Source organism: Aspergillus undulatus, assembly GCF_047715775.1.
Source record: "Aspergillus undulatus strain CBS 261.88 unplaced genomic scaffold BDV17scaffold_27, whole genome shotgun sequence".
In the NCBI taxonomy this organism is placed as follows: domain Eukaryota; kingdom Fungi; phylum Ascomycota; class Eurotiomycetes; order Eurotiales; family Aspergillaceae; genus Aspergillus; species Aspergillus undulatus.
In genome coordinates this window covers 23292-42999 of record NW_027396631.1, presented here as the reverse complement: position 1 = coordinate 42999, position 19708 = coordinate 23292, and the positions used below count along the sequence as shown (strand labels likewise).

Here is a 19708-nt window from a genome sequence, read left to right as displayed (position 1 = left end):
ACAGATAGTTTCATTCGCTGTATGGCCTCCATCTGGAGTGTTTGTCACCGACTTATAGCGGTTGATCGGATATTCAACCGAGTCGCCTGTACGAGTGTCAAGAGCGAACGCGTGAAGATGGCCGGGTGACGTACCGTGTATACCAAAATTACACCAAATCCCGGCTTATCGATAAGCACCCCGGGCCCCTGTCTCTCAGCGATGGCGATACGTTGGAGTCTCGTTTCCTCTACACTGTGATGGACACTACAAGATGTCGAAAAGGCGTGTTGATGAATACTTATCAGATGATCTGCCATCAAAGCGACGGCGAACAGTCGCAGCTGGACGTCAGACTGATCATCTATCCGCTTTGAGCAATGAGATCGTGCTGCATATTCTCTCTTTTCTACCGATACCAGCCCTTCTTACTTGCCAAAGGTGCGAACATCTTCCACAGGTACTATCGGAAACTCGGATTGACCTTGTACTCCAGATTATCTCATCGATTCTACGCCCTTGCTGGCGACTCCGAGCTCTGGAAACGACAATATTACTCAAAATGGGTGCGACCCCGCGCACGACGATTAGCCGTTAATCGACGCTTTTTCCTCCCTCAATCGAAGTTCGAGTATTCCCCAAGGGTATCGACTTGGCTCGACCATGGCCATTTGGATAGGAACTACCGCGTGACACACTGGAAGCGACAATACCAGCTCAGGCATAACTGGTCCAGAGGCACTTGCCGAGTGACCCAGGTCGAGCTGCCCCAACCTCCCAAGCCACCAATGCTTGTGACACTCTGCGCCGGCTATGTGTTTACGGCGGACTCGCACGGGGGGCTTCGAGTGTGGTCTGTGGAGAGCCCGAATGCCCGTATCGCAGCTCTGTCTTTCGCAAATTCTGAATTGCAAGCCCTGTCCGCTCCAACTGCACTGACCGCGACTTGTGGCTTGGAGAAGAACAGTATTGAAGTTGTGATAGGCTTTGACGATGGGGTTTTTAGCGTGTACAGAATGGATATGAAGAGCCTGCGACTGGAGAAACGCTTTTCTCGTTCTAGATCCGCTCAAGGGGCTGTAACGGCCATGGCCGCTTCATATCCGTACCTCTTGGTTGTTTCAAAGCACATGGTGTTGTCTCTCTATAAGTTGCCGCTCAAAGGCGATGATCCCAGCTGGGGGGACATGGCAAATCTTATTGCATCCTTGAAGGCAGACAGCATACTATCGCCGATGTCACTATCAGTTCGCCTTACAGGATCGGAAATTATCGCCTCAATAGTCTACAGCTTTCTTCACCTCGGCTGCGGCTGGTCAATAGGTATCCAAGAGTTGCACTTTGACACTACTGGCCAGCAGTCCAAATCGAGACTCGCGACAACTGTGGATATACAGTATGGCGTGCGTCCACATCGCTTACCTAGGTTGAACAACGAGCAGGCATCCGCCCCTGGGGTCGACGAGCCACCGGTGTCCCCTAGTGCAAGCCCGAGAGTGCCTGCTATACTGCATCGGGATCCGCCAACGTCTGTTTCATACTCCCATCCCTATCTCCTAACGTCGCACGCAGACAACACGCTAACAGTGTACCTTGTTGTGTCGACTTCGAGCAATTTGTTCGTGAAAGGGGGCCAGAGGCTCTTCGGCCATACATCGTCAGTTTCTGCAGTGCAGGTTAGCGACCGAGGCAAGGCTGTTTCTGCGAGCTTACACGGCGACGAAATCAGAATATGGGAGCTCGAGTCCTTGATCTCGTCCTTTGGCAGTCAGAAGCTGTTCCAAGGTGACAATAGCATCCAAGTCAAGCCTGAGAACAAATGGCAACCACCAAACCATGAAGCCGCAGGACTATCCGGAATGCCTCGCCTCGGTTTTGAACGAACCAAGTCCGAATCTACAAATCTGCCTCACAAATTGGCTCGAGCGCAAGGATGTATCGGATTTGATGATGAACGGTTGCTTTTATTCCGAGAGAAAGAACATGGGTCACAGCTTCTCGAGTTCTACGACTTCAGGTAACCGTGCTGAATCTTCGGATGGAAATGACTGAGAATTCTAGAGGAATTTTTGATGTATATAGAATTTTTGATACCCATTTTGAATCCACATCGCGAACATTTGTTGCGCAAGGCGCCTGCACGGTGCGCCGGAATTGATCACCAAGGTAGACAGGACGATCTGAGGACCTTGAAGGCTGATATTACGCTCTCACGCCCCGAACTAAGGATCCAAAGCTGTTTTTCTCTCTATTCTATTTTTGAGTGCCTGGTCTCTTTCAAGGAGCACCGCTCAGAAAGCGTTGAAGGCCACGAAGACGCTATTCGCTCGCCTCGTGCTGTCGCAAGTCGGCAGTCGATGAACAGTACTCATTCATACGCTGGCATCAATGCCCCAAGCTATGTGAATTATCGAGCAAACTATTATACGCATGCCAATCCCAACGTCTAAGCAAGTTCTCGCCGCCTTGGTGTCCTAGGAATGGGAGTTCCCATCTGTCCTTACTGCTGGGAAAGTCCGAGGGGTAGGAGCGTCTGATTCTACTGACTACTCTTGCATTCGGGCCTTTGTCATGGAACTTTTTGTTGGACAAACCATGTCTCAGGCTGTGGGCTTTGGCATTCCCCATGGAAGTAGCGACGCCTCGAGGAGACCTTTCTGGCCCAGAATAGGAAAGAACTGAGACTTACCTAAGTAGATGAGGGGTCAATGCTTCTCAGAAGATGAGCAAACGAGAGTATCGTCCAGCTCAAAGAGTCCAGTGAGCAATTGCAGATATTGCAGAGACGAACGAGGCGACGACGTTGGCCAGAGCCCCCCGCACCCAACGCTATCTCCCCGTTTATCTGCACGACCCAAGATTCTTTCCGCCCCTGGAAATCACTACATAATTTTCTTGCTGCAATTTTCTGCCCCTCCAAAATTCTCGCACCCTCAACTCAACACACACTCTCTATTTCCAAATTCCTATTCCAATCGCCAAAATGAGCTTCGGAGGTCGTGGATGCTTCAACTGTGAGTTCAAAGAAAATTCTGCTAGGCGACATGCCATTCGCGATCAATTCGTTCCGACGCAATTTTTCCACACGGCAATTGAAATTCAAGCTATGAGGAAGGATGCAAGGTAAACCAGAAGGGTTCTCGTCTTCCTGGTTCATCTTTCTCTGCCAATTGCCTCGACTTTTGTGTCCATGCGTACTTGCGCCTTGCAGACGGGGACTTGTTCCTTCTTGTTCTGCCTCGGAACTCATATTGGACAACATGATCCTGGCTAACATTATATGGAACAATAGGCGGCGAGGGCACTCACCAGGTAAATCCTCAATCTACCGATCTTCAATCTAGTTGACCTCGTGGAATCTCACACCGGCAAACCATCTAGGCCCGCGACTGCCCCAAAAAGGGAACCCCTACCTGGTTCGTTCGTCCTCTTTCCCTTACCGGGTTCATCTGCTAATATTTTGCCTATAGCTACAACTGCGGTGGTATGCACCAATTGCCCCATTCTTACAGCGAATAGACATCGCTTCAATTGATCTCGTCTAACCCTGTTTTTTCAACCTCATAGGACAAGGACACGTCAGTAAGTACAGCCGATACAATTCTCTGCAATTGTTCTGTCAGAGGTTAACCAATTGCGTCGCTCTAGGTCGTGAATGTACCGTTGCCCCCAAGGAGAAGTCCTGCTACCGCTGCGGCGGTGTCGGCCACATCTCCCGCGAATGCCCTCAAGCCGGTGAGAACGAGCGCCCCGTTGGCGGCCAGGAGTGCTACAAGTGTGGTCGGGTTGGTCACATCGCTAGGAACTGCCCTCAAGGTGGCAGCTACGGCGGTGGCTTCGGTGGCGGCGGCTACGGTGGCCGTCAGCAGACTTGCTACTCCTGCGGTGGTTTCGGCCACATGGCCCGTGACTGCACCCACGGTCAGAAGTGCTACAACTGTAAGCTGCACCTTCACGGACCCCATGACTCTTATTGCTTCGTATGCTTACAAAAAGTAATCTAGGCGGAGAGGTTGGCCACGTTTCTCGCGACTGCCCCACAGAGGCCAAGGGTGAGCGGGTTTGCTACAACTGCAAGCAGCCTGGCCACATCCAGAGTGCCTGCCCCAACAACTAGTTGACATTTATCTATCTTGTTTACGCCTCCATGTTGTGCATTGAACCAGGGCACAGGGATATTTATTCGGCCCGTCCTCTTCGTGACGATTTGCTTTCCGTTTGCTCGAACCCTGTCGGCCAAGTCATACTCCTTGGCTTCCTGGACCTGGTTCTGAAATGACTTAAACCCCCTCGGTTTACCAAGGTATCTAAATCAAAAGATATCCCTGTACTATTGAGTCATACCTTTACGACTTTCTTGTCTGGCTGAAACTTCTCAAGCCACCGGAGGCAAGATCAATCGATTTCCAAGACTGCGGAGATGGTCTCTCGGCTGCGGATGATGGATTGATGGGATGGATGCTCTTGTGTATTGCGAAAGACTTAGGGAACAAAAATATTGCATGGAAAAAAGAGAATGGGGGGTAAAAAAGAAGCAGGGTGGATTTGTGCGCGATGTTTAGCTTTTGAAGAAGAACAAAATATAATACTTACCATACTTCTCACACTCTTCGCTCATTGGCTTCTTTTACCTGGCCACCAAATAAGATTCAGAAACGGGTGCTCGATTCAATGTATCAAGGCAAGCGATGCAAGCCGCGCAGCTCTCATTTCGTCAGTCGCAAACACCAGTTACTATACAGTCCCAGCTGGACCGGGCCCGATTTTTGATATATACACATTCTATCCAACAAGATATATACGCTCATGAACTACAGCTACACATCATAGCCCTCTGAAACTTCGGCACGTCTCCACAGAACCGCTCCTCCTCTTCCTTGTTCACACCCCATTCCTCGTTGAACGGGTTAAGCGCCATGTTCACCACGCGGTTGAGGACATCCCGCTCCCCGCGACGCTCCACGCGCTCGATGATCTCGTCGAGGATCCAGCCCCGGGGGACGAACTATGAGCCGGCATTGTCAGTCTCGTGAAGAAAGAGTACAATAGGAAAAAGGGAAACGGAACGGCAACATACGTTCGGATTAACCGCTTTCATAGCCTGCTGTCTCTCGGCATCAGAATCAGCGCTCCAGTCCTCTAGAACACGCTGGTGCCACTTGTCAAGCCACTTCGCGATGCGCTCTCTCGCCGAGTCCTCGGTGTATCCGATTCCGCCGAAGCCCTCGGTATGGAAGAATCGAGGTGCGACGTCCTTCCTACCTGCTTCTGTTTCAAGATCAGACAGACTCACGCCCGAGAGGCGTCGGAAGAAATGGTTGAAGTCTAGCTCTAGTGCTTCGAGGGTGTCTAGGAGGTCTGAGTATAGTTCTTGGAAATCGGATTCCTTTTGCGTCTTGAGGCCGAGTCGCTTGGTCATTAGGCGCTTGTACTGATTCAGGAAAACAGTCCTGTATTCATCGCCTGTGCGCTCGATGATTGTTTCTGCTCGCTTGATGAGCGCGGGTGCTGCATCTTCGTTGACGCCTTGGTTAACGAAGGTCTCGTCGTCGACGTGCGAGCCCGCGCCGATGAGTTCGCCGAGGCATTCGCCTAGTCGAACGAGGTTCCACCAGATGACGGAGGGCTGGTTCTTGTAGGAGTATCGAAGCATGTGGTCGTCGTGGTTTGGCGTGTACTGGGGGTCGAAATTATCCATGAATGCGAACGGGCCGTAGTCGAGAGATAGCCCGTATATGGATGTATTGTCGGTGTTGAGAACGCCGTTCATGAAGCCGTATGCTTGCCATGCCGCTACGGTTTTGGCATTGCGCCGCGCGACCTCGCGATAGAGCCTGGCGAATCGGTTTTCTTCTACGTCCTGGTGCTCCTGGATCTTGTCCCATGGGAGTTCCCGGGATGGATTTTCCACGGAGTCAGCCGGTTGATCCTTGCCTAGCGATACTGCGCCTGGTAAGGACTCCCATCCTTGGAAGACGTCTTCGGCCACATAGGTTGCCAGTTTTCGGATCATGTCTCGGTCACCGCGGGAGTGTGGAAGGTCGAATGTCCCGAATCTGATCCATGATTCGGCGAAACGACAAACTATAGCACCCGGCTCGATGCGTTCACGCAGGACTCTTGCCTTGGGCAAAAGAGAGAGAGACAGAGCTCGAGTGGTGGGGATACCGAGCGCATTGAGGGCTAGTATGCAGATCAATAATAGAACATCTGAAGTCACCTGCAGCCATACCTTCCGACACAACGTATTCACGAATACTAGATCGTAGCACAGCTTTCCCATCTGCGAAGCGTGAGTACGGTGTCCTTCCAGCTCCCTTGAGCTGGACTTCGTATCGGACATTCGTTTTTGGATTGGTGCTCTCGAAGAGGCTGATCGCACGCTGCAATGATTTAGCCCTAGTGGTTCCACCCTTGTGAATGTATGCCAGAACTTACACCGTCTCCGAGCTGGCCAGCCCACGCACCGCTGTATCTTGTCAATATCGCGCATTTGTAAATACTCCTAGGCGACGTACAATTGCCATCCTGGTGTGGGTTAGCAATCATAGCACTCAACAAAGGTCAAGTTGACGCCTTAGCTACATACCTCCGTAGCATTGCGCCCAAGGATATACGCCTCCATATTTCTCGTCCCAAAAGAATTTGTTACCAGAGACCACGGCCTTGAATTGGTCCGTGTCCTTTTCACCAGATTTAAGCCCAAGGTCCTGCATCGCCCTGGGGCTGACCCCCAGAAGCTCTGGATCCTCGGCTGTTTCGGGACGAACGAATGTGTAGAATGCTCCCTTTACCATTCGCGGATAAAGGCGCTCCCTCTGCGCCTGGTGAGAAGCCTCGGGAGTCAGAAAGCCCGGGTCTGGCGGAAGCTTTGATGTGAAGACATTTGATTTTGGGAGCTCTGCTAATGAGACGCCGGTGCCTGTGTTTGTGTTAGAGAATTGCGAAGCCATTCTTCTAAGACGGCTCCGGACTTGTGTATGCGATAATGCGGCGCGAAAAGACATATACTCGCGCGTTGATGAGGAGAATGTAGCCGAGGGAGTGCAAGCCGGCGATAGACACTTGTATAGTCGCAGAAACTGCTTACAGATCAAGATCGTTACTAATGAGTCGAGTCGAGATGCCGTCGCCGCTGAGAGGAGAAGCGTGACATCATACGCGGGTCAGATACTTCAACGTTCACATTACTCTACAGAGTATACCACTATGACGAACATAAAGTCTTGGTCTCAGTTGCTCCAGGTCAAGCTCTGTAGTTCATAACGTAAACTAGACAGAGATGACTGGATCCATTGGGGGCTCAGAACATGCCCCGCACTCTCCAACACTCCTCTGTTCGACCACATGTGCCGAGTCGCCGACAGCCGCGATATGAGAGCGATCCTTGGCCGGACTCTGCTATATTAGTAATGGTGAAGACGCAATCGATGTCGCCGACCCTTGCAAGACTGGCGATTGGCAACCAGTAGCAGATAGTCATCTCGAGATCAAGCGAAATGTCTAAGCTTGGGCGGGATGGCGCCCGCTCTCCACAGCAGTTGAGCTCATTCTCGTACACTTCTCCGTGATCCGACCCGGACCCATGCCTCGTCTTCATTCACTTAAGGCCGGGGTATCTCCACGAGTCCACATTGGTCCTAGAATCCTAGCAGATCCCTGCGCAATCCGACTCGGGCAACTATGGCTTCCTCCCCAATTCCCTCCACCCAGTTGAGAGACGGGACTTCGATCCCTGTGGTAAGAGGCCTCTAACCCCATCTTTTGAGTATACGCTGATTAGTGCAACTCAGCTGGGGTATGGAACTGGCACCGCTTGGTACAAGCGTTCGGGCGATACTAGCATCCTTAATCGCGACTTGGTCGAGTCAATCAAAACTGCCATCAAGTTAGGATATCATCACTTGGATGGTGCCGAAGTTTACGGCACAGAGCTAGAATTAGGTGTTGCCATTAAGGAGAGCGGCGTCCCCAGAGAGAAGCTGTTCGTGACCACCAAGGTGAACCAGAACATTGCGGATATCCCCAAGGCATTCGAGGCGAGCCTAGAGAAACTTCAACTGAGCTACGTGGACCTGTATAAATCCTTCCTTCGTTGGCGGATCCATGAACAGAGTGCTAACCGCTGCACCTAGTTACCTGATCCATCAGCCGTTCTTCGCCAAATCTCCCACTGAGCTTCAGGATGCTTGGGCGGCCATGGAAAAGTTGAAGGAGTCAGGCAAGGCTCGGGCAATTGGAGTATCCAACTTCCTAGAGAGCCATCTGGAAACGATCTCGCAATCCGCCAAGATCCCGCCAGCAATCAACCAGATTGAGTATCATCCTTATCTGCAGCATGGCTCCCTTGTCCCGTACCACCAAAAACAGGGAATCAAAGTAGCCAGTTATGGACCGCTCACACCGGCAACCCGGGCCAAAGGAGGCCCGCTCGATCCGCTCCTGCTGAAGCTGGCGGACAAGTATGGCGTTACCGAGGGAGAAATCCTCTTGGGATGGTCGCTTGACCGCGGCACTGTGTCCATCACAACTAGCGGGAAAGAGTCGCGGCTTAGCGCGTACCTGGACGTCTTTAAGTTCCAGCTGACGCCAGAAGAGGTTGATGAGGTTTCCAAATTGGGTGACCAGAAGCATTATAGAGCGTTCTGGAAGGAGAAGTTTGCGGTCGATGATCGGTCATAGGACAGAAGATGTGTACGACCCTGCCACAGTCCTTACTTCAGAATCAATGAATCCATAGCAATCATGGTGCCGCAGCCAGGGACTCCATATGCTGCTTGTACGACATTGAGTCGATGTCCATGTCCGAATAAGAACCAGGCAATTGCTCATATAGTTCACATCAGTTCTCAGTATGCGGCAAAAGGTTGGGATACACATATGACGAAGAGGAAAGGCGTGCTTCAAGCGTTTCGACACGTAGTCTACTTCCCAGGAGCAACAGCCTCTAGGACTGGAAGTGAGAAGAGAAGCGAAACATAGGGTAGTACGAGGAGCAACCATTGGCAGTGGGAAACAGCTACTCGGGGTCGAACAAGCAAGAAAGGCGGTTCCAGCTTCCCACGTAAGGCGGGCTGGCTGCCAAGCGGAGAGCGGCTAGAGAGGAGCGACCGGCTTGGCCCAAAACGTCCCCTTCTGTCTCTCCCGCTGGTCAACCACTCGATCCGCTTTCACTCCTCCTCGCTAGCCCACCCTCCGAGAGGTCGCTATCTCTCTTTCAGACCCGCCGATTATTAATACTTCTTTCACTCATTCTTTATAACTTTTATTCTTATGAGCATCTCTTTCCTCACATACCTTGCCGGAGGAGGCTTCAACCCCCCAATGGCCCCAGGCGTTCCGCAATAGCTTCAACCCGATCATTCGCTGGCAGATCGTCGCCGCTTCGTCGTGCGGGCGCCGCGTATTTTTGTCTGCGATAATTGCGCCATTCCATGCCCTCGTTCGCTGTACATACCAGACCGAGTATCGCGAATCGCATCACTCTGAAACCATTGTTCCCTGCGTCAGAAACAGCTCTATTCCTCCGTGCTTGTTTAATGCGATGAGATCCGTCACCGCAAGTCAATGTACGGCTCGTCAACATTGTAACCTTGAGAGAAGTGCTATTTACCGCAAATATTGAATGGGGGGTGGGGGGAAAGTGAATTCGATAAACCGTCCGTATCATCCATCGGCCTGGACTCACTGCATTGTGCCTACCATTCCCCTCCATACATTTGACGACGACGAGATCGCAAACCACTTTCAGTTTGCTGTGATTTCTCGGCAATTGGATTCGCCTATACCTGGAGGAAAGGGTTAGAATTCAAGCTGTCTCTAGGTCTCCCGCGAGTTCTTACCTTCGCGGCCTCCGCTGCATTGATTATCTACCACCGAAGAAGACTGCAATGTCGTCTCGCTCCACTGATAATCCTGCAAGACCTTCAGCATCTACTCGTGGACAATCGACGCATTCCGAACAAGAGCTGATTGATCGGCGCCTGAAGCGTCTACGTGAAGAGGTCCTTCCTTTTTATCCGTTTCTCCTTACCGTGGCCACCGATTTGCCTTTTCGACTCGGCAACCGCTTTGTCAATAATTGGGCCGTGAGTAATGAAGGGCCCTTCACCCCGGAGGAACAACAGCTACAGTATATGACATTCTTGACCCACGACGAAAGCGATTCTTTATTGGTAGCTGTGGGGGACTGGTCCGACGCCGCAGGGAGCGTAATGGCCGATTCGCGCTCCCCGCCTCAGAGTGCCACTAGCACCCCGTCCAGCAGTTCGAACAAAAAGAAGATTAGTCTACACGATTACAAGAATAAGAGAACTTACGGAGGTCCTGGTTCTCGAAGCGCCTCAAACCTCCACGTTCCCCACGATAGCCATGCCACCAAAATTATCCCCTCTAGAGACAGCCGTCAGAAGCTGCCGAAGGCGCAACCCTCCTCGAGTCCCCCCGCTCAGTTGGATTCCGAACAAGTAGACCGCAAGCGCCCTCCGGAGCGTGACCATGATCGTCACCGCTTGCAGGTCAAAGACAACGCACCTGCGAAAAGAAGGAAGTTATCGCCTGAACCTACAACGGTTCGCCCGAAAACGGAACCCTCGAATGGTAATGGCCTTCCTGAACTCTTGTCGCCGACTCTACCACCGACTTCGAGCACTCCCCGATTACCTCGACTCTTATCTCCCACTTTACCGCCGGATCTTGAAAGAGAATTGGCTAAGCTCAGCAATGAATCCCTAGCGTCAGACTCGCAACCCGAGTCTACTGCCAATAGCGACACCATCAAATCGAAAGTTCACAAAGAGGAATTGTCTGCGCTTAACCTTCCACAATTGGAATCTACAGCAGCAAGTAATGCACCAAACTTGCACAGCAAATCGCCGCGGTTAGGACCTGAAAAAAGCGCCTCGAAAACCACGGAGATCACGAAATCCAACACTCAATCAACTCCAAAAGCCAATTTACAGCCTCCATCGAGTAGTCGGCCGCCACAACAATCCAGTATTAAATCCGTTCAACCTTCACAGTCGAGGCCTCACCTTGTGAAGTTAAAGTACGGAAAGTCTAACAGAAAACGCATTGAAGGCCTTCTCAAATTCGCTGGTAAGAGAAAGCTTTCTCGCCAGAGTTCGACAACGCCCGACGCAGCCGAGCGAGATTTGTCTCAATCCACGAAAGCTGAGCAGTCACGGATATTGGCATCTAATCATGCTCATAAGTCCGTCTATTCCGATGGGAAAGCCAAGGCACTAGCAGGCAGTCAGGTGGGTTCCTCTACCAGAGATCGGCCGAAAGACTCGCGAGTGATTGCTGCAGAAAACCCCCAAACGCCAATCTTGAGTCAGACGCAGCAGGAGAAAGCTAGGCCGACTTCGCTCACGCCCGCGAAAGATTTGAAGCACTCTTCCCGACATGATATGGCTAGCAATGAAGGGAAGATGCACCACCCTGCTGCACGCAAAGCACCCGCGGATTCTTCTCTCCGCGCGACTACTCAATCACCGTCTCAGACGAACAGTATAGATAGGAATGGTGAGCGTCGGGCTTGGAAGGAGGAATATCAAAAGTATGGAAATCTGGGTAGAGAGTTGAAGCATGCAGCCGATCGACACACGGCGAAAGATAAGGTCGTCAGCGCTGATGAGAAGCTCGCTGCTGCCACCGCAATCGAAGCTATCATCTGTTTTGTCCTTGCTTTCATCGCGGATGACCAGTCAAAGGCGGTTTCTCGTCAGATTGGCGATTCCTCAACCTGGCTGTCCATCATCGCATATTGGCGGGTTGTCAAAAAGAACAGCCTCCATTATCCACCGCTTCATAGCTTGTGTCTGATTCTGGGTGCTGTCTCTTATGATGCCATCCATGCACTCGATCTGGAGCGCTTAGTTGTCACACCCATACCAGGCGAACACACTCCCGTTCCCACCCCAGCGAGCGACGGCCAACCCGCTAACTCGGAAGAGAGCAAGCGAGGCTTGAAAGACTTTCTTGAGCTGAAGACTCGTCTGCCGGAGTGTTATAAGGAGTCCCAACGGTTATGGCTCGATGGCTCTCGAGGCCTTTCAGAAGACATCCTCGCCCGCGAGTTCCCAGAAACCTGGTCGAAGCGCGCCAGGGATCATTCTGAGCAGGGCAAGAGAAGACTAAAGCCCGGGGATTACTCTGGTGAAATCTACCTACCGCTTGGAAAAACCAGCACTCCTCTCGAGATAGTCCGCCTCAGCTGCGCTCTCTTACGGGAATGGTGTTCAAAGGAGAACATCGACTGGCATGGCAAACTTGACTTATGACATTGCGCAGCCGCTTGCTCCTGGGGCCTCTCCAGAATCTTTATGACGGATGCCTTGCATGTCTCTCGTTAATACGCCATATCAGTACTAAGTATCTCCCATATTCTCTTTTCACCTACCATCTATCTCTCCATCTATTTATCTACGGTGGCCTGCTTGCTCTGTTTTGCTGTGCTCTGCATTGGCGTCTTTGGTATGGTATATTCCACCTACTCTAGGTATATGAAGGCCAGCGGGCGTACATGGTATGATATTCATCTCTCCTTTTTTTATTTACGAGGGGCCTCTCATTCTCATTTTCTTACGTTGTTGTCATTACTACGATACCACGGGTCTACAGCTCTTTTGGATATTTCTACTTTCTTGTTCATAGCGGTTGAGCGTACAGCAATAATTTCAAATAAAGAACTCTTGAATCTATTCCAATCATTAACACCATGCATTGGCAAAGAACGCTTAGAAAGATGAACGCCCAGGTTCCCCAGATGCGGGCTAAACAGTCTGAAACATGTTGAACAAAGGTTAATACAATATTCCGTAAATCTCGTATCGCGAACCACGCAGATCTTTGGAAATCCAAGAGGCACTGCGGTGGGTAGGGCTATACTGAGTCACGAGCTTCAGGGCTCGGTTCCTGACCAAATAACCAGCCAGCTTCTCGGCAGTACCTGGCTTCCCTACCGTAAGGTCCAACTTCGCTACTCCAGCAAATGATCGAAGCATCCACGATGTCCGCGACCACTCCCTCGATAGCCCCCAGTACACTCCACCCGACTGCACCTGCAATCAGGCCGACAATATAAGCATATATGCTCCCGCGTACGATCCCACCATCCGTAGGCATCCTTAAACTTCTAGCAGTGCTCACCCAGCCTCCAAACCCAAGAGCAAGGGACATCATAAGCCGAACAGCGTGAAGTATGAGTTTCGATAGCCGATAGGGAAGAAGGGGGGAGTGCCGCTCGCTGTACCGAGAGAACGATCTTGGATGCAATGAAGGTGTCGCAACCGTCGGCGCGAGGTTTGTCATCTGAGTAAGGCCATGAGCAGAGACAGCGAGCGGCTGGGAGTGAATTGCGGCATATGTGAGCGAGAGAGGATCCGTAAGTGCCGTGATTGGGGTGGGAACGAAGGCATAAGCAAACAAACTCAGAATCGAGGCTACCCGCCTCGGAAGCACAAGGAATGGAAGGCGGATGCACAAGGCTATCAGTCTAGATAAGCAGATTGTGCCAAATAACGTAGTGAGGCAATGGAATGTTGCCGCCTGAACTATCTGCCTGGATGTTGGGGCTGGATTCGCGAGCCGATGGAAATACCACTGGCTAACTGTTGCTGCTGTGACTGCTCGCTGTATGCCGGCCAAAACCCCAAGGGACCATAGATATACGATGACGAAGAAAGCGCCCAGCCACCAACTGCTAACGTTGATGATGAATGAATGCGACTTGGACATATGACCTCCAAGGAAAACCCGAGTGAACATGAGAATCCATACCCATGACCATGAGACGATTAGGACAAGATTACCCAGGCCAAGGAGTAACAATTCTGCATTCGCAGCGAGGATTCGGCACGCAAATTCGAGGATACTGATTGCCTTTCCTATGGCATGGCGGCTCCGTATAACGTTGTAGATCCAGGCGGTAGCCATGATAAATGGGATAAATGATCCGAGCCGCATAAATGTATCCTGAGCACTTGAAACCCCATTGAAACTCGAAATAAACGGGTACAGGAAGAAGGAATAGAGGATTGCGGGAACAGCAAATATGATAGCGTAGACTAAAGGACGCACGTATGACCGAAGAAGAGCAAGCCAAAGTAAGGAGACGAAAACCGAGACTAGGGTATAAACACCAAGGCGGTAGAAGGAGCCATGAATGGTCAGATATATCGTATCCCCCCATTTAGCCTTGTTATTTGGTGGCGGGGACGTATGCAGATATATCAGGAACGAGGTAGCAAAGAGACAAGCCAACGATAACAGAAACAGATGGCCCCAGAAGGCATCGTGAGTAGGAGACCCAGTTCTCCCAGGGTCCATGGGTGTTTGACGGGAGGCTGTAGCAGTTGGCAGCTGAGATTGTTCTAATAATGGTTCCTCGCCTGTCTCATGAAGCGGGGACATGTAGTTCATGCCCAGACCGTCCATCCGCGGCTGTTCTCGAAATCGCTGCACGGAGGGCGGTTTATCGTCGTCAACCGTGAGGGGATCATCGTTCCCATGGAAGTCGGACCTTAGAGTATCTTCGAGTCGGACATCGACCAGTTTTCCCTTGGTCCTACCACTGCTCTCATGTAGTATGCCTTGTTCGTCATCAGCTACCTCTGTCACTGGATCTACAACCTGGCCTTGTTCTGAGCCGGGTGTGGCGGCATGCCAGATCCCACTAGATCCTCTTCCTGATCGATCTTCTGAGCCATCCGAGGCCTTCTGTGCGCTAGCGTCGAGAAAATTACCGCCATCATCATCAGTTTCCGAGTCTTTCAGATGACTGCTACCGAAATGTCGCCTTGATCTTTGAAGTGCATAAAAATCGGCTATTTCCCGCTCGTGCTCCGCTTCCTCGTCCTCCTCATGAAAGTCCTCGGTGGCGCTGTGGAATAATGGCGCCTGTTGGGCTAGATTTCGCGAACCAAAGGCGAAGTTTGAGAACTGGGAAGCTCCGGTTTGATAGGGGCCGGCTGGTCTCTGTAAAAATGAGCGCGATGGCAGATAGCGGGAACCTCCAGGCTGTTGGGTTATGCGATCATGATCCTTCCTGTGCCTTTTGTCGGGACGAGATACAATACGTGACTGCGACTGGGCGAGAAAGCGTGAGGCGTCTGCACTCATGGGTGAGCTGCGAAGCATCAATGTTGAATGATGTCACTTACACTCAGAAAACATTTCTCATATCCCAATATGGATAGAACAAGCACCGTGCCTTCCTGTCCTCTTGTATTCACGGGCCTGTGCCCTGTAGCTTATCGCGTGCGGAGTGGAGCGGTGAGCAACTACAAGAACGACAGAGTGGTCTTGTGAGGATGAATATCCGGAGATGATGATATTTTGAGAGTCTGTCTAACAGGCAGGTAGTGGATCAAGCAGGGGGCGACAGCCCGAATATGAGGGAATGGAACATATAGCACGGAGAGTGTGGTTGTCGTCGTTGAAAGCGGCGTCATAAGACAAGGTCATGGTGATAGCTGACTCATCAGCCTTTCAAGGTTCCGGAGCTGAAGAACAGGCGTTCGGCATCGCATTCTCCAGTATACTGTTGCATTCGACTCTAAGACACTCGCAGATTGCAACCCCATACTCCGGCTTTCCAGTGCTCTGGAGTGGACCGATACTTACTAGCACTACAAAAAAAAGACCCCGCGCGCCCTCGTTCGTTGCGGATAAGCTCCAGATGAGCTCTATGGTGGTTCGAATTGGCGCAGCTCGAACCTCCGAAACTCAAACCTCTTCGGCTTTTTCCTACCTCGGGGCAAACAGAGACACACACCGGTATCCATGTCACAGCCATGGGATTATATCGCTAAACTAGTCTGTATTGGAGATTCCGGAACCGGGAAATCCAGCGTAAGCCAGACTGACAGCTTTCGTCTCTCTGATTATCTTCTGCTAATACCTAGCTGCTCGCTGTAGTTGACTATTCGGCTTTGCGAAGGACGCTTCTCTTCTACGCACGATGTCACAATTGGCGTAGAGTTTGGATCCCGCATCGTTCCAGTCGGTCCGCCGGCGTCGAGGAATCTAGAAGCAGATCCTGAAATACACCTACAGCATGACGCTTCGTCTGTCCAAGAGCCCTCCTCAGCCGCGCACGCAGATGAATCTAACCCGCCTGTTGGTTTCGGACTACCAACCCCACCTCGAAAGGCAAAAGAGGTACAAAAGAAGATGAAGCTATCCCTTTGGGATACTGCTGGACAAGAAACTTACAAGTCCATAACCCGGTCATATTTTCGGGGCGCTTCCGGCGCACTCCTCGTTTTCGATATAACTCGACCGGCCACATTTACAGCATGCACACAGTGGCTGCAAGATTTACGACAAATTGCTGAAGAAGGCATTATTGTGATTCTTGTGGGAAATAAGAGTGACCTGGGGGGAAACGGTTCAGATTCGAGTCAACGGCGCGTTACTAGAGAAGAGGCAGAGACATGGTGTCGCATGAACAATGTTGTGCGCTACCTCGAGACGAGCGCCAAGTCCGGCGAAGGAGTAGAACGTGCCTTTCTTGAAGTTGCGGAGAGAATATACCGCAACATTGAAACAGGCAAATACGACCTAAATGATCGTCGCAGCGGAGTAAAAAGCTTGGGGGCGACCGGCGGTACCAGCAACAAAATGCCGAAGACTGTTACTTTAGGAATGAACGATGCAATGCGAAAAGGTGGTAACGGTCTGGGCGGGGGTTGTTGTTGATTGTCGTCCTACCTAGGGTCTCAAGTTTGAGACGATATAGCGCCGGGTTGGACGGTTTTGACTCTTTGATATCCTCGTTCTACGGGCTTAGCGAGCGGGGTGTATTCAATTACTTCGTTCTGACACATAGGTACTGTTAGAATCAGAGAAAATCAACGTTGATAAATATGTAATACAAAGCCTCTTTAGGGTAACGGAAAACAGAATAGATGGAGCATGGGAGATGAGATATAGAAAGAAAAGAAGCAAGGCGCGATGTGTGAGAAACAAGGGCAGGGACTCATCAGCACTGATGCATCTAATTGGCAATTCGCCAGCCACTCAACCAGTTCAGGTGACGCCACTGTTGACTTGGGCCTTCAATACCGAACACAATCACCCTGAAGTAGGTGAAGACTCCAGCAATGACGAGATAAAGGAGGACATATACCAGCCAGCGTGCCTTAGTGTTCAGGGTTTGGGTGAGCCAATCAACGCAGAATCCGAAAGTCAGAATAGCATAATATAGCGCAGGGTAATAGTGGTGAACATAGGTCACTCGCGCCATAGCGACGAAAGGCAGATAATGCAGGACCCAGCCAATAACGGGGTACAGACCTGCATAATGAATGTGGTCGATGTCCGCTTGGCTAAGCTCATTATAGCCGCGCTGCCATCGCACAAGGTACCACAAAGTCAGCAGACCGAAAACGCCCAGACTAAGGGTACTTCCCCAATACACGACAGGGTTTCCGAGTAGATAGTACTTGATGACTTTCTCATCCCAAGAGCACATTCGAAGACCAACATTGAGGATTGGCCACTGCCAGAATTTCGAGGCAAGATCATCCTGTTTATCAGGATCAGGTACTAAAGCGTTGTTCGATGTCATCATGGCAACATTCAAATGTACGAAGTCTTTGAAGAAAGGTGACTTGTATGACCCAGGATCGCCAGGGGGCACTGTATCTCCGTGTTAGTGTCAACCATAATGACATGAGGGGGGAGGGTCTTACGTCGATCGTTGAAATGAGTTTCAATGTTCCAATGAGTATAAACGTCGCGGGGTTTGTTTTCCTTTACACAGGTCGTTTCAATCTGTTTAAAGCCCCATTGCGGGAGATTCGTGTTGCCCGCGCGTAGATAGCAGCCTAGAACAGGGTGTCGCAAGCGGAATGCAGTCGTAAGAGTTCTGATTCTAGTTCTGTCTCTTGACGCCACATCGTCGACGACTTCAACCTTCCAATGATCCTTGTCATCTCCGATAGTCATATTTCCGTAGCAGGAAACCTCATGATGACCCTTGGATACCGGAGCCGGAATATTGTGGGAATGGAGATTACGACCCGTTTGACCGTGAATGAGACGAATGACATCACCATCTCCAACAAACCTAAGAGGCGCCTCTGCATCATACAGAGGTTCCTTGCGGTTGGGATAGATGAACCAATCGTTGTTTGCATCCTTGTGGTGATAGCACGTAACTTGCTGCTGAGAGGATCCTTCGGGATAGGTTTGGACATGTGAATGGAGAAGTCCGCCACCATATCCCATATTTTTAAGGGTGACCCTTGAGCCGAATGCGACCTCAAGTGGGCTGTCTTTGCCAACCTGGGTTCCTTTGAGGTTTGCTTGAAAGAGCGAGCTCATCTGGGCATCACCCGGGCCACTATTCTCCAAGATCAAGAAGTGGACATAGAAAGAGAAGATGTAAACCAGAGCGGGTATAAGGATCAAACCAACGACGCGTGCCACAAAGTGCTTAGCAAGCGTTACCTGACGAGACGATTAGAGCACAAAACAAACGAATGACTAGATAGCTCGCGGACCAACCTCGGACATCTTCAAGTCACCAAACTTATTCCAGAGATCTTCAATAGTGTAAAGACCAACGAGTGCTGTACAGAAAAGGCCGACCCATTTGACGCTACAGACGCAGCCAATACTGACACCAGTCAGAAAAAGCCAGGTGAACCACGCAACAGAGAAACTAGCATGCTGCAGCCGGTGAAATTTTGCCCAGCAAAATGTTGTGGTGAAGGTAAAGCAAAGAAGCATAGAGTCCAGCAAAATGAATCGAGAAATGGTGGCATATGAGTTTTCGAACAGCACCATCAGTCCGATGAGCCAAACTGTGGCTCTGCGGAAACCAAGTTCTCGTGCAGTCAAATAGGCAAGCGGGACGCACACCACACCAAAAGCAGCGTTGAATAGACGCATGAAAGTGTAGTTCAAATCCTCCGGGTATGTTTCGCCGGATTTGAATTCGAAGGATCCGTTGTAGCCGGCGAGGAGACCTGAAAGGCCCACAAGCATCTTGCCCAAAGGTGGGTGGACATCAAAGTAGAACTCGCGCTTCAAGTAATGTGATCCAAACTTCCCGAAGCTGGAGATAGTGTAAGCGATTTGCGAGACCGGATGCGAGAATTGAATGGTCCTTACTGTGCTTCATCCCAAGTCACAATATTTGAGCGGCCAATCCGGTACATACGGGTGAAAATTGACAAGGCTGTCAACAGAATCGGCGCAATTATAGGCTCCCAGCTAGCTAGAGCGGAAAAATACGAGCTAGGCTGTACATAAAATGACCATATTAGCTGCGGTACGCATGGGAAAATAGAGCTCAAGCAATCATACCCGCTGTTTTGTCTTCCCGTCGTCATATTCAGCAACGTTTGATATTCTCGTCTGCCCCTCCGTGTGTAGGACATTTCTCCGTCGCACTTCAGACCCAAGGCTTGCACCGGTGGTCGATGCAGAGCCGATATCTGCCATCTTCGAGGATATGGTAATCGGCACGAGCTAGCAAGGTGCGGATGGGCAAGGTGAAGCGATTAATTGGCGCTTGAAGGCAAGCAATAAGGATACAATGAAAAGAAAAAAGAGGGCAAGAATTGGCGACTAATAGTGCGACACACTCATATCGAGTGGGAAAGTGCGGAGCTCCCTTTGGACCGAATAGGAGGTGAGCGAGAGAGGCAGGGCTTGATTCTCAAAGAATAAGTGCCCTGGATGGAATGACTAGACAAGATAGTTGGTATATGTA

At 50.8% G+C, this 19708-nt stretch overlaps 9 protein-coding genes across 9 annotated transcripts; 5 read left to right on the top strand and 4 right to left on the bottom strand.

Moving 5' to 3' along the window:
* The first annotated feature begins 222 nt into the window (after nucleotides 1-222).
* Nucleotides 223-2338, top strand: BDV17DRAFT_98501 (WD domain protein). The gene is made up of 2 exons (XM_073765447.1): nucleotides 223-420; nucleotides 476-2338. The coding sequence occupies exons 1-2, from the start codon at nucleotides 254-256 to the stop codon at nucleotides 1998-2000; spliced, it is 1692 nt and encodes a 563-aa protein (XP_073615072.1). The 5' UTR covers nucleotides 223-253; the 3' UTR covers nucleotides 2001-2338.
* Nucleotides 2339-3684, top strand: BDV17DRAFT_98521 (uncharacterized protein). The gene is made up of 5 exons (XM_073765448.1): nucleotides 2339-2993; nucleotides 3272-3291; nucleotides 3361-3395; nucleotides 3450-3561; nucleotides 3628-3684. The coding sequence occupies exons 1-4, from the start codon at nucleotides 2677-2679 to the stop codon at nucleotides 3522-3524; spliced, it is 447 nt and encodes a 148-aa protein (XP_073615071.1). The 5' UTR covers nucleotides 2339-2676; the 3' UTR covers nucleotides 3525-3561; nucleotides 3628-3684.
* BDV17DRAFT_264501 (uncharacterized protein) lies at nucleotides 3373-4602 on the bottom strand. Its single transcript, XM_073758027.1, has one exon. It carries the CDS (start codon nucleotides 3942-3944, stop codon nucleotides 3624-3626), a length of 321 nt encoding a protein of 106 aa, XP_073615070.1. The 5' UTR covers nucleotides 3945-4602; the 3' UTR covers nucleotides 3373-3623.
* BDV17DRAFT_264497 (YdiU domain protein) lies at nucleotides 4589-7124 on the bottom strand. Its single transcript, XM_073758026.1, has 6 exons — nucleotides 6569-7124; nucleotides 6498-6507; nucleotides 6418-6448; nucleotides 6212-6362; nucleotides 5057-6162; nucleotides 4589-4984 (listed from the first exon to the last, which is right to left on the bottom strand). Exons 1-6 carry the CDS (start codon nucleotides 6984-6986, stop codon nucleotides 4784-4786), a joined length of 1917 nt encoding a protein of 638 aa, XP_073615069.1. The 5' UTR covers nucleotides 6987-7124; the 3' UTR covers nucleotides 4589-4783.
* On the top strand, nucleotides 7116-8986 carry BDV17DRAFT_264495 (aldo/keto reductase). The gene is made up of 3 exons (XM_073758025.1): nucleotides 7116-7719; nucleotides 7773-8056; nucleotides 8115-8986. Exons 1-3 carry the CDS (start codon nucleotides 7663-7665, stop codon nucleotides 8659-8661), a joined length of 888 nt encoding a protein of 295 aa, XP_073615068.1. The 5' UTR covers nucleotides 7116-7662; the 3' UTR covers nucleotides 8662-8986.
* A 158-nt stretch (nucleotides 8987-9144) lies between these two features.
* On the top strand, nucleotides 9145-12660 carry BDV17DRAFT_264492 (uncharacterized protein). Its single transcript, XM_073758024.1, has one exon. The coding sequence runs from the start codon at nucleotides 9870-9872 to the stop codon at nucleotides 12261-12263; it is 2394 nt and encodes a 797-aa protein (XP_073615067.1). The 5' UTR covers nucleotides 9145-9869; the 3' UTR covers nucleotides 12264-12660.
* Nucleotides 12661-15409, bottom strand: BDV17DRAFT_264491 (uncharacterized protein). Its single transcript, XM_073758023.1, has 2 exons — nucleotides 15144-15409; nucleotides 12661-15092 (listed from the first exon to the last, which is right to left on the bottom strand). The coding sequence occupies exons 1-2, from the start codon at nucleotides 15154-15156 to the stop codon at nucleotides 12865-12867; spliced, it is 2241 nt and encodes a 746-aa protein (XP_073615066.1). The 5' UTR covers nucleotides 15157-15409; the 3' UTR covers nucleotides 12661-12864.
* A 114-nt stretch (nucleotides 15410-15523) lies between these two features.
* BDV17DRAFT_98433 (P-loop containing nucleoside triphosphate hydrolase protein) lies at nucleotides 15524-16795 on the top strand. The gene is made up of 2 exons (XM_073765446.1): nucleotides 15524-15834; nucleotides 15901-16795. The coding sequence occupies exons 1-2, from the start codon at nucleotides 15766-15768 to the stop codon at nucleotides 16681-16683; spliced, it is 852 nt and encodes a 283-aa protein (XP_073615065.1). The 5' UTR covers nucleotides 15524-15765; the 3' UTR covers nucleotides 16684-16795.
* On the bottom strand, nucleotides 16795-19437 carry pmt2 (protein O-mannosyl transferase; the record flags this gene model as incomplete). Its single annotated transcript, XM_073763720.1, has 5 exons — nucleotides 16795-17625; nucleotides 17679-18438; nucleotides 18496-19048; nucleotides 19105-19235; nucleotides 19300-19437. 5 exons carry the CDS (start codon nucleotides 19435-19437, stop codon nucleotides 16982-16984), a joined length of 2226 nt encoding a protein of 741 aa, XP_073615064.1. The 3' UTR covers nucleotides 16795-16981.
* Between the last annotated feature and the right edge of the window lie 271 nt (nucleotides 19438-19708).

Bases quoted from the DNA above. Each gene is read 5' to 3' on its own strand.
- BDV17DRAFT_98501 (XM_073765447.1), top strand. From the start codon at position 254: ATGTCGAAAAGGCGTGTTGATGAATACTTATCAGATGATCTGCCATCA. The intron at 421-475 runs GTGCGAACATCT...CTTGTACTCCAG, and splicing joins GCCCTTCTTACTTGCCAAAG to ATTATCTCATCGATTCTACG.
- BDV17DRAFT_98521 (XM_073765448.1), top strand. From the start codon at position 2,677: ATGAGGGGTCAATGCTTCTCAGAAGATGAGCAAACGAGAGTATCGTCC. The intron at 2,994-3,271 runs GTGAGTTCAAAG...ATGGAACAATAG, and splicing joins AGGTCGTGGATGCTTCAACT to GCGGCGAGGGCACTCACCAG. The intron at 3,292-3,360 runs GTAAATCCTCAA...CAAACCATCTAG, and splicing joins GCGGCGAGGGCACTCACCAG to GCCCGCGACTGCCCCAAAAA.
- BDV17DRAFT_98433 (XM_073765446.1), top strand. From the start codon at position 15,766: ATGTCACAGCCATGGGATTATATCGCTAAACTAGTCTGTATTGGAGAT. The intron at 15,835-15,900 runs GTAAGCCAGACT...TGCTCGCTGTAG, and splicing joins CCGGAACCGGGAAATCCAGC to TTGACTATTCGGCTTTGCGA.
- BDV17DRAFT_264501 (XM_073758027.1), bottom strand. From the start codon at position 3,944: ATGGGGTCCGTGAAGGTGCAGCTTACAGTTGTAGCACTTCTGACCGTG.
- BDV17DRAFT_264497 (XM_073758026.1), bottom strand. From the start codon at position 6,986: ATGTCTTTTCGCGCCGCATTATCGCATACACAAGTCCGGAGCCGTCTT. The intron at 6,363-6,417 runs GTAAGTTCTGGC...AAATCATTGCAG, and splicing joins CTGGCCAGCTCGGAGACGGT to CGTGCGATCAGCCTCTTCGA. The intron at 6,163-6,211 runs GTATGGCTGCAG...TCTGCATACTAG, and splicing joins TGAATACGTTGTGTCGGAAG to CCCTCAATGCGCTCGGTATC.
- BDV17DRAFT_264495 (XM_073758025.1), top strand. From the start codon at position 7,663: ATGGCTTCCTCCCCAATTCCCTCCACCCAGTTGAGAGACGGGACTTCG. The intron at 7,720-7,772 runs GTAAGAGGCCTC...AGTGCAACTCAG, and splicing joins ACGGGACTTCGATCCCTGTG to CTGGGGTATGGAACTGGCAC. The intron at 8,057-8,114 runs GTATAAATCCTT...CGCTGCACCTAG, and splicing joins CAACTGAGCTACGTGGACCT to TTACCTGATCCATCAGCCGT.
- BDV17DRAFT_264492 (XM_073758024.1), top strand. From the start codon at position 9,870: ATGTCGTCTCGCTCCACTGATAATCCTGCAAGACCTTCAGCATCTACT.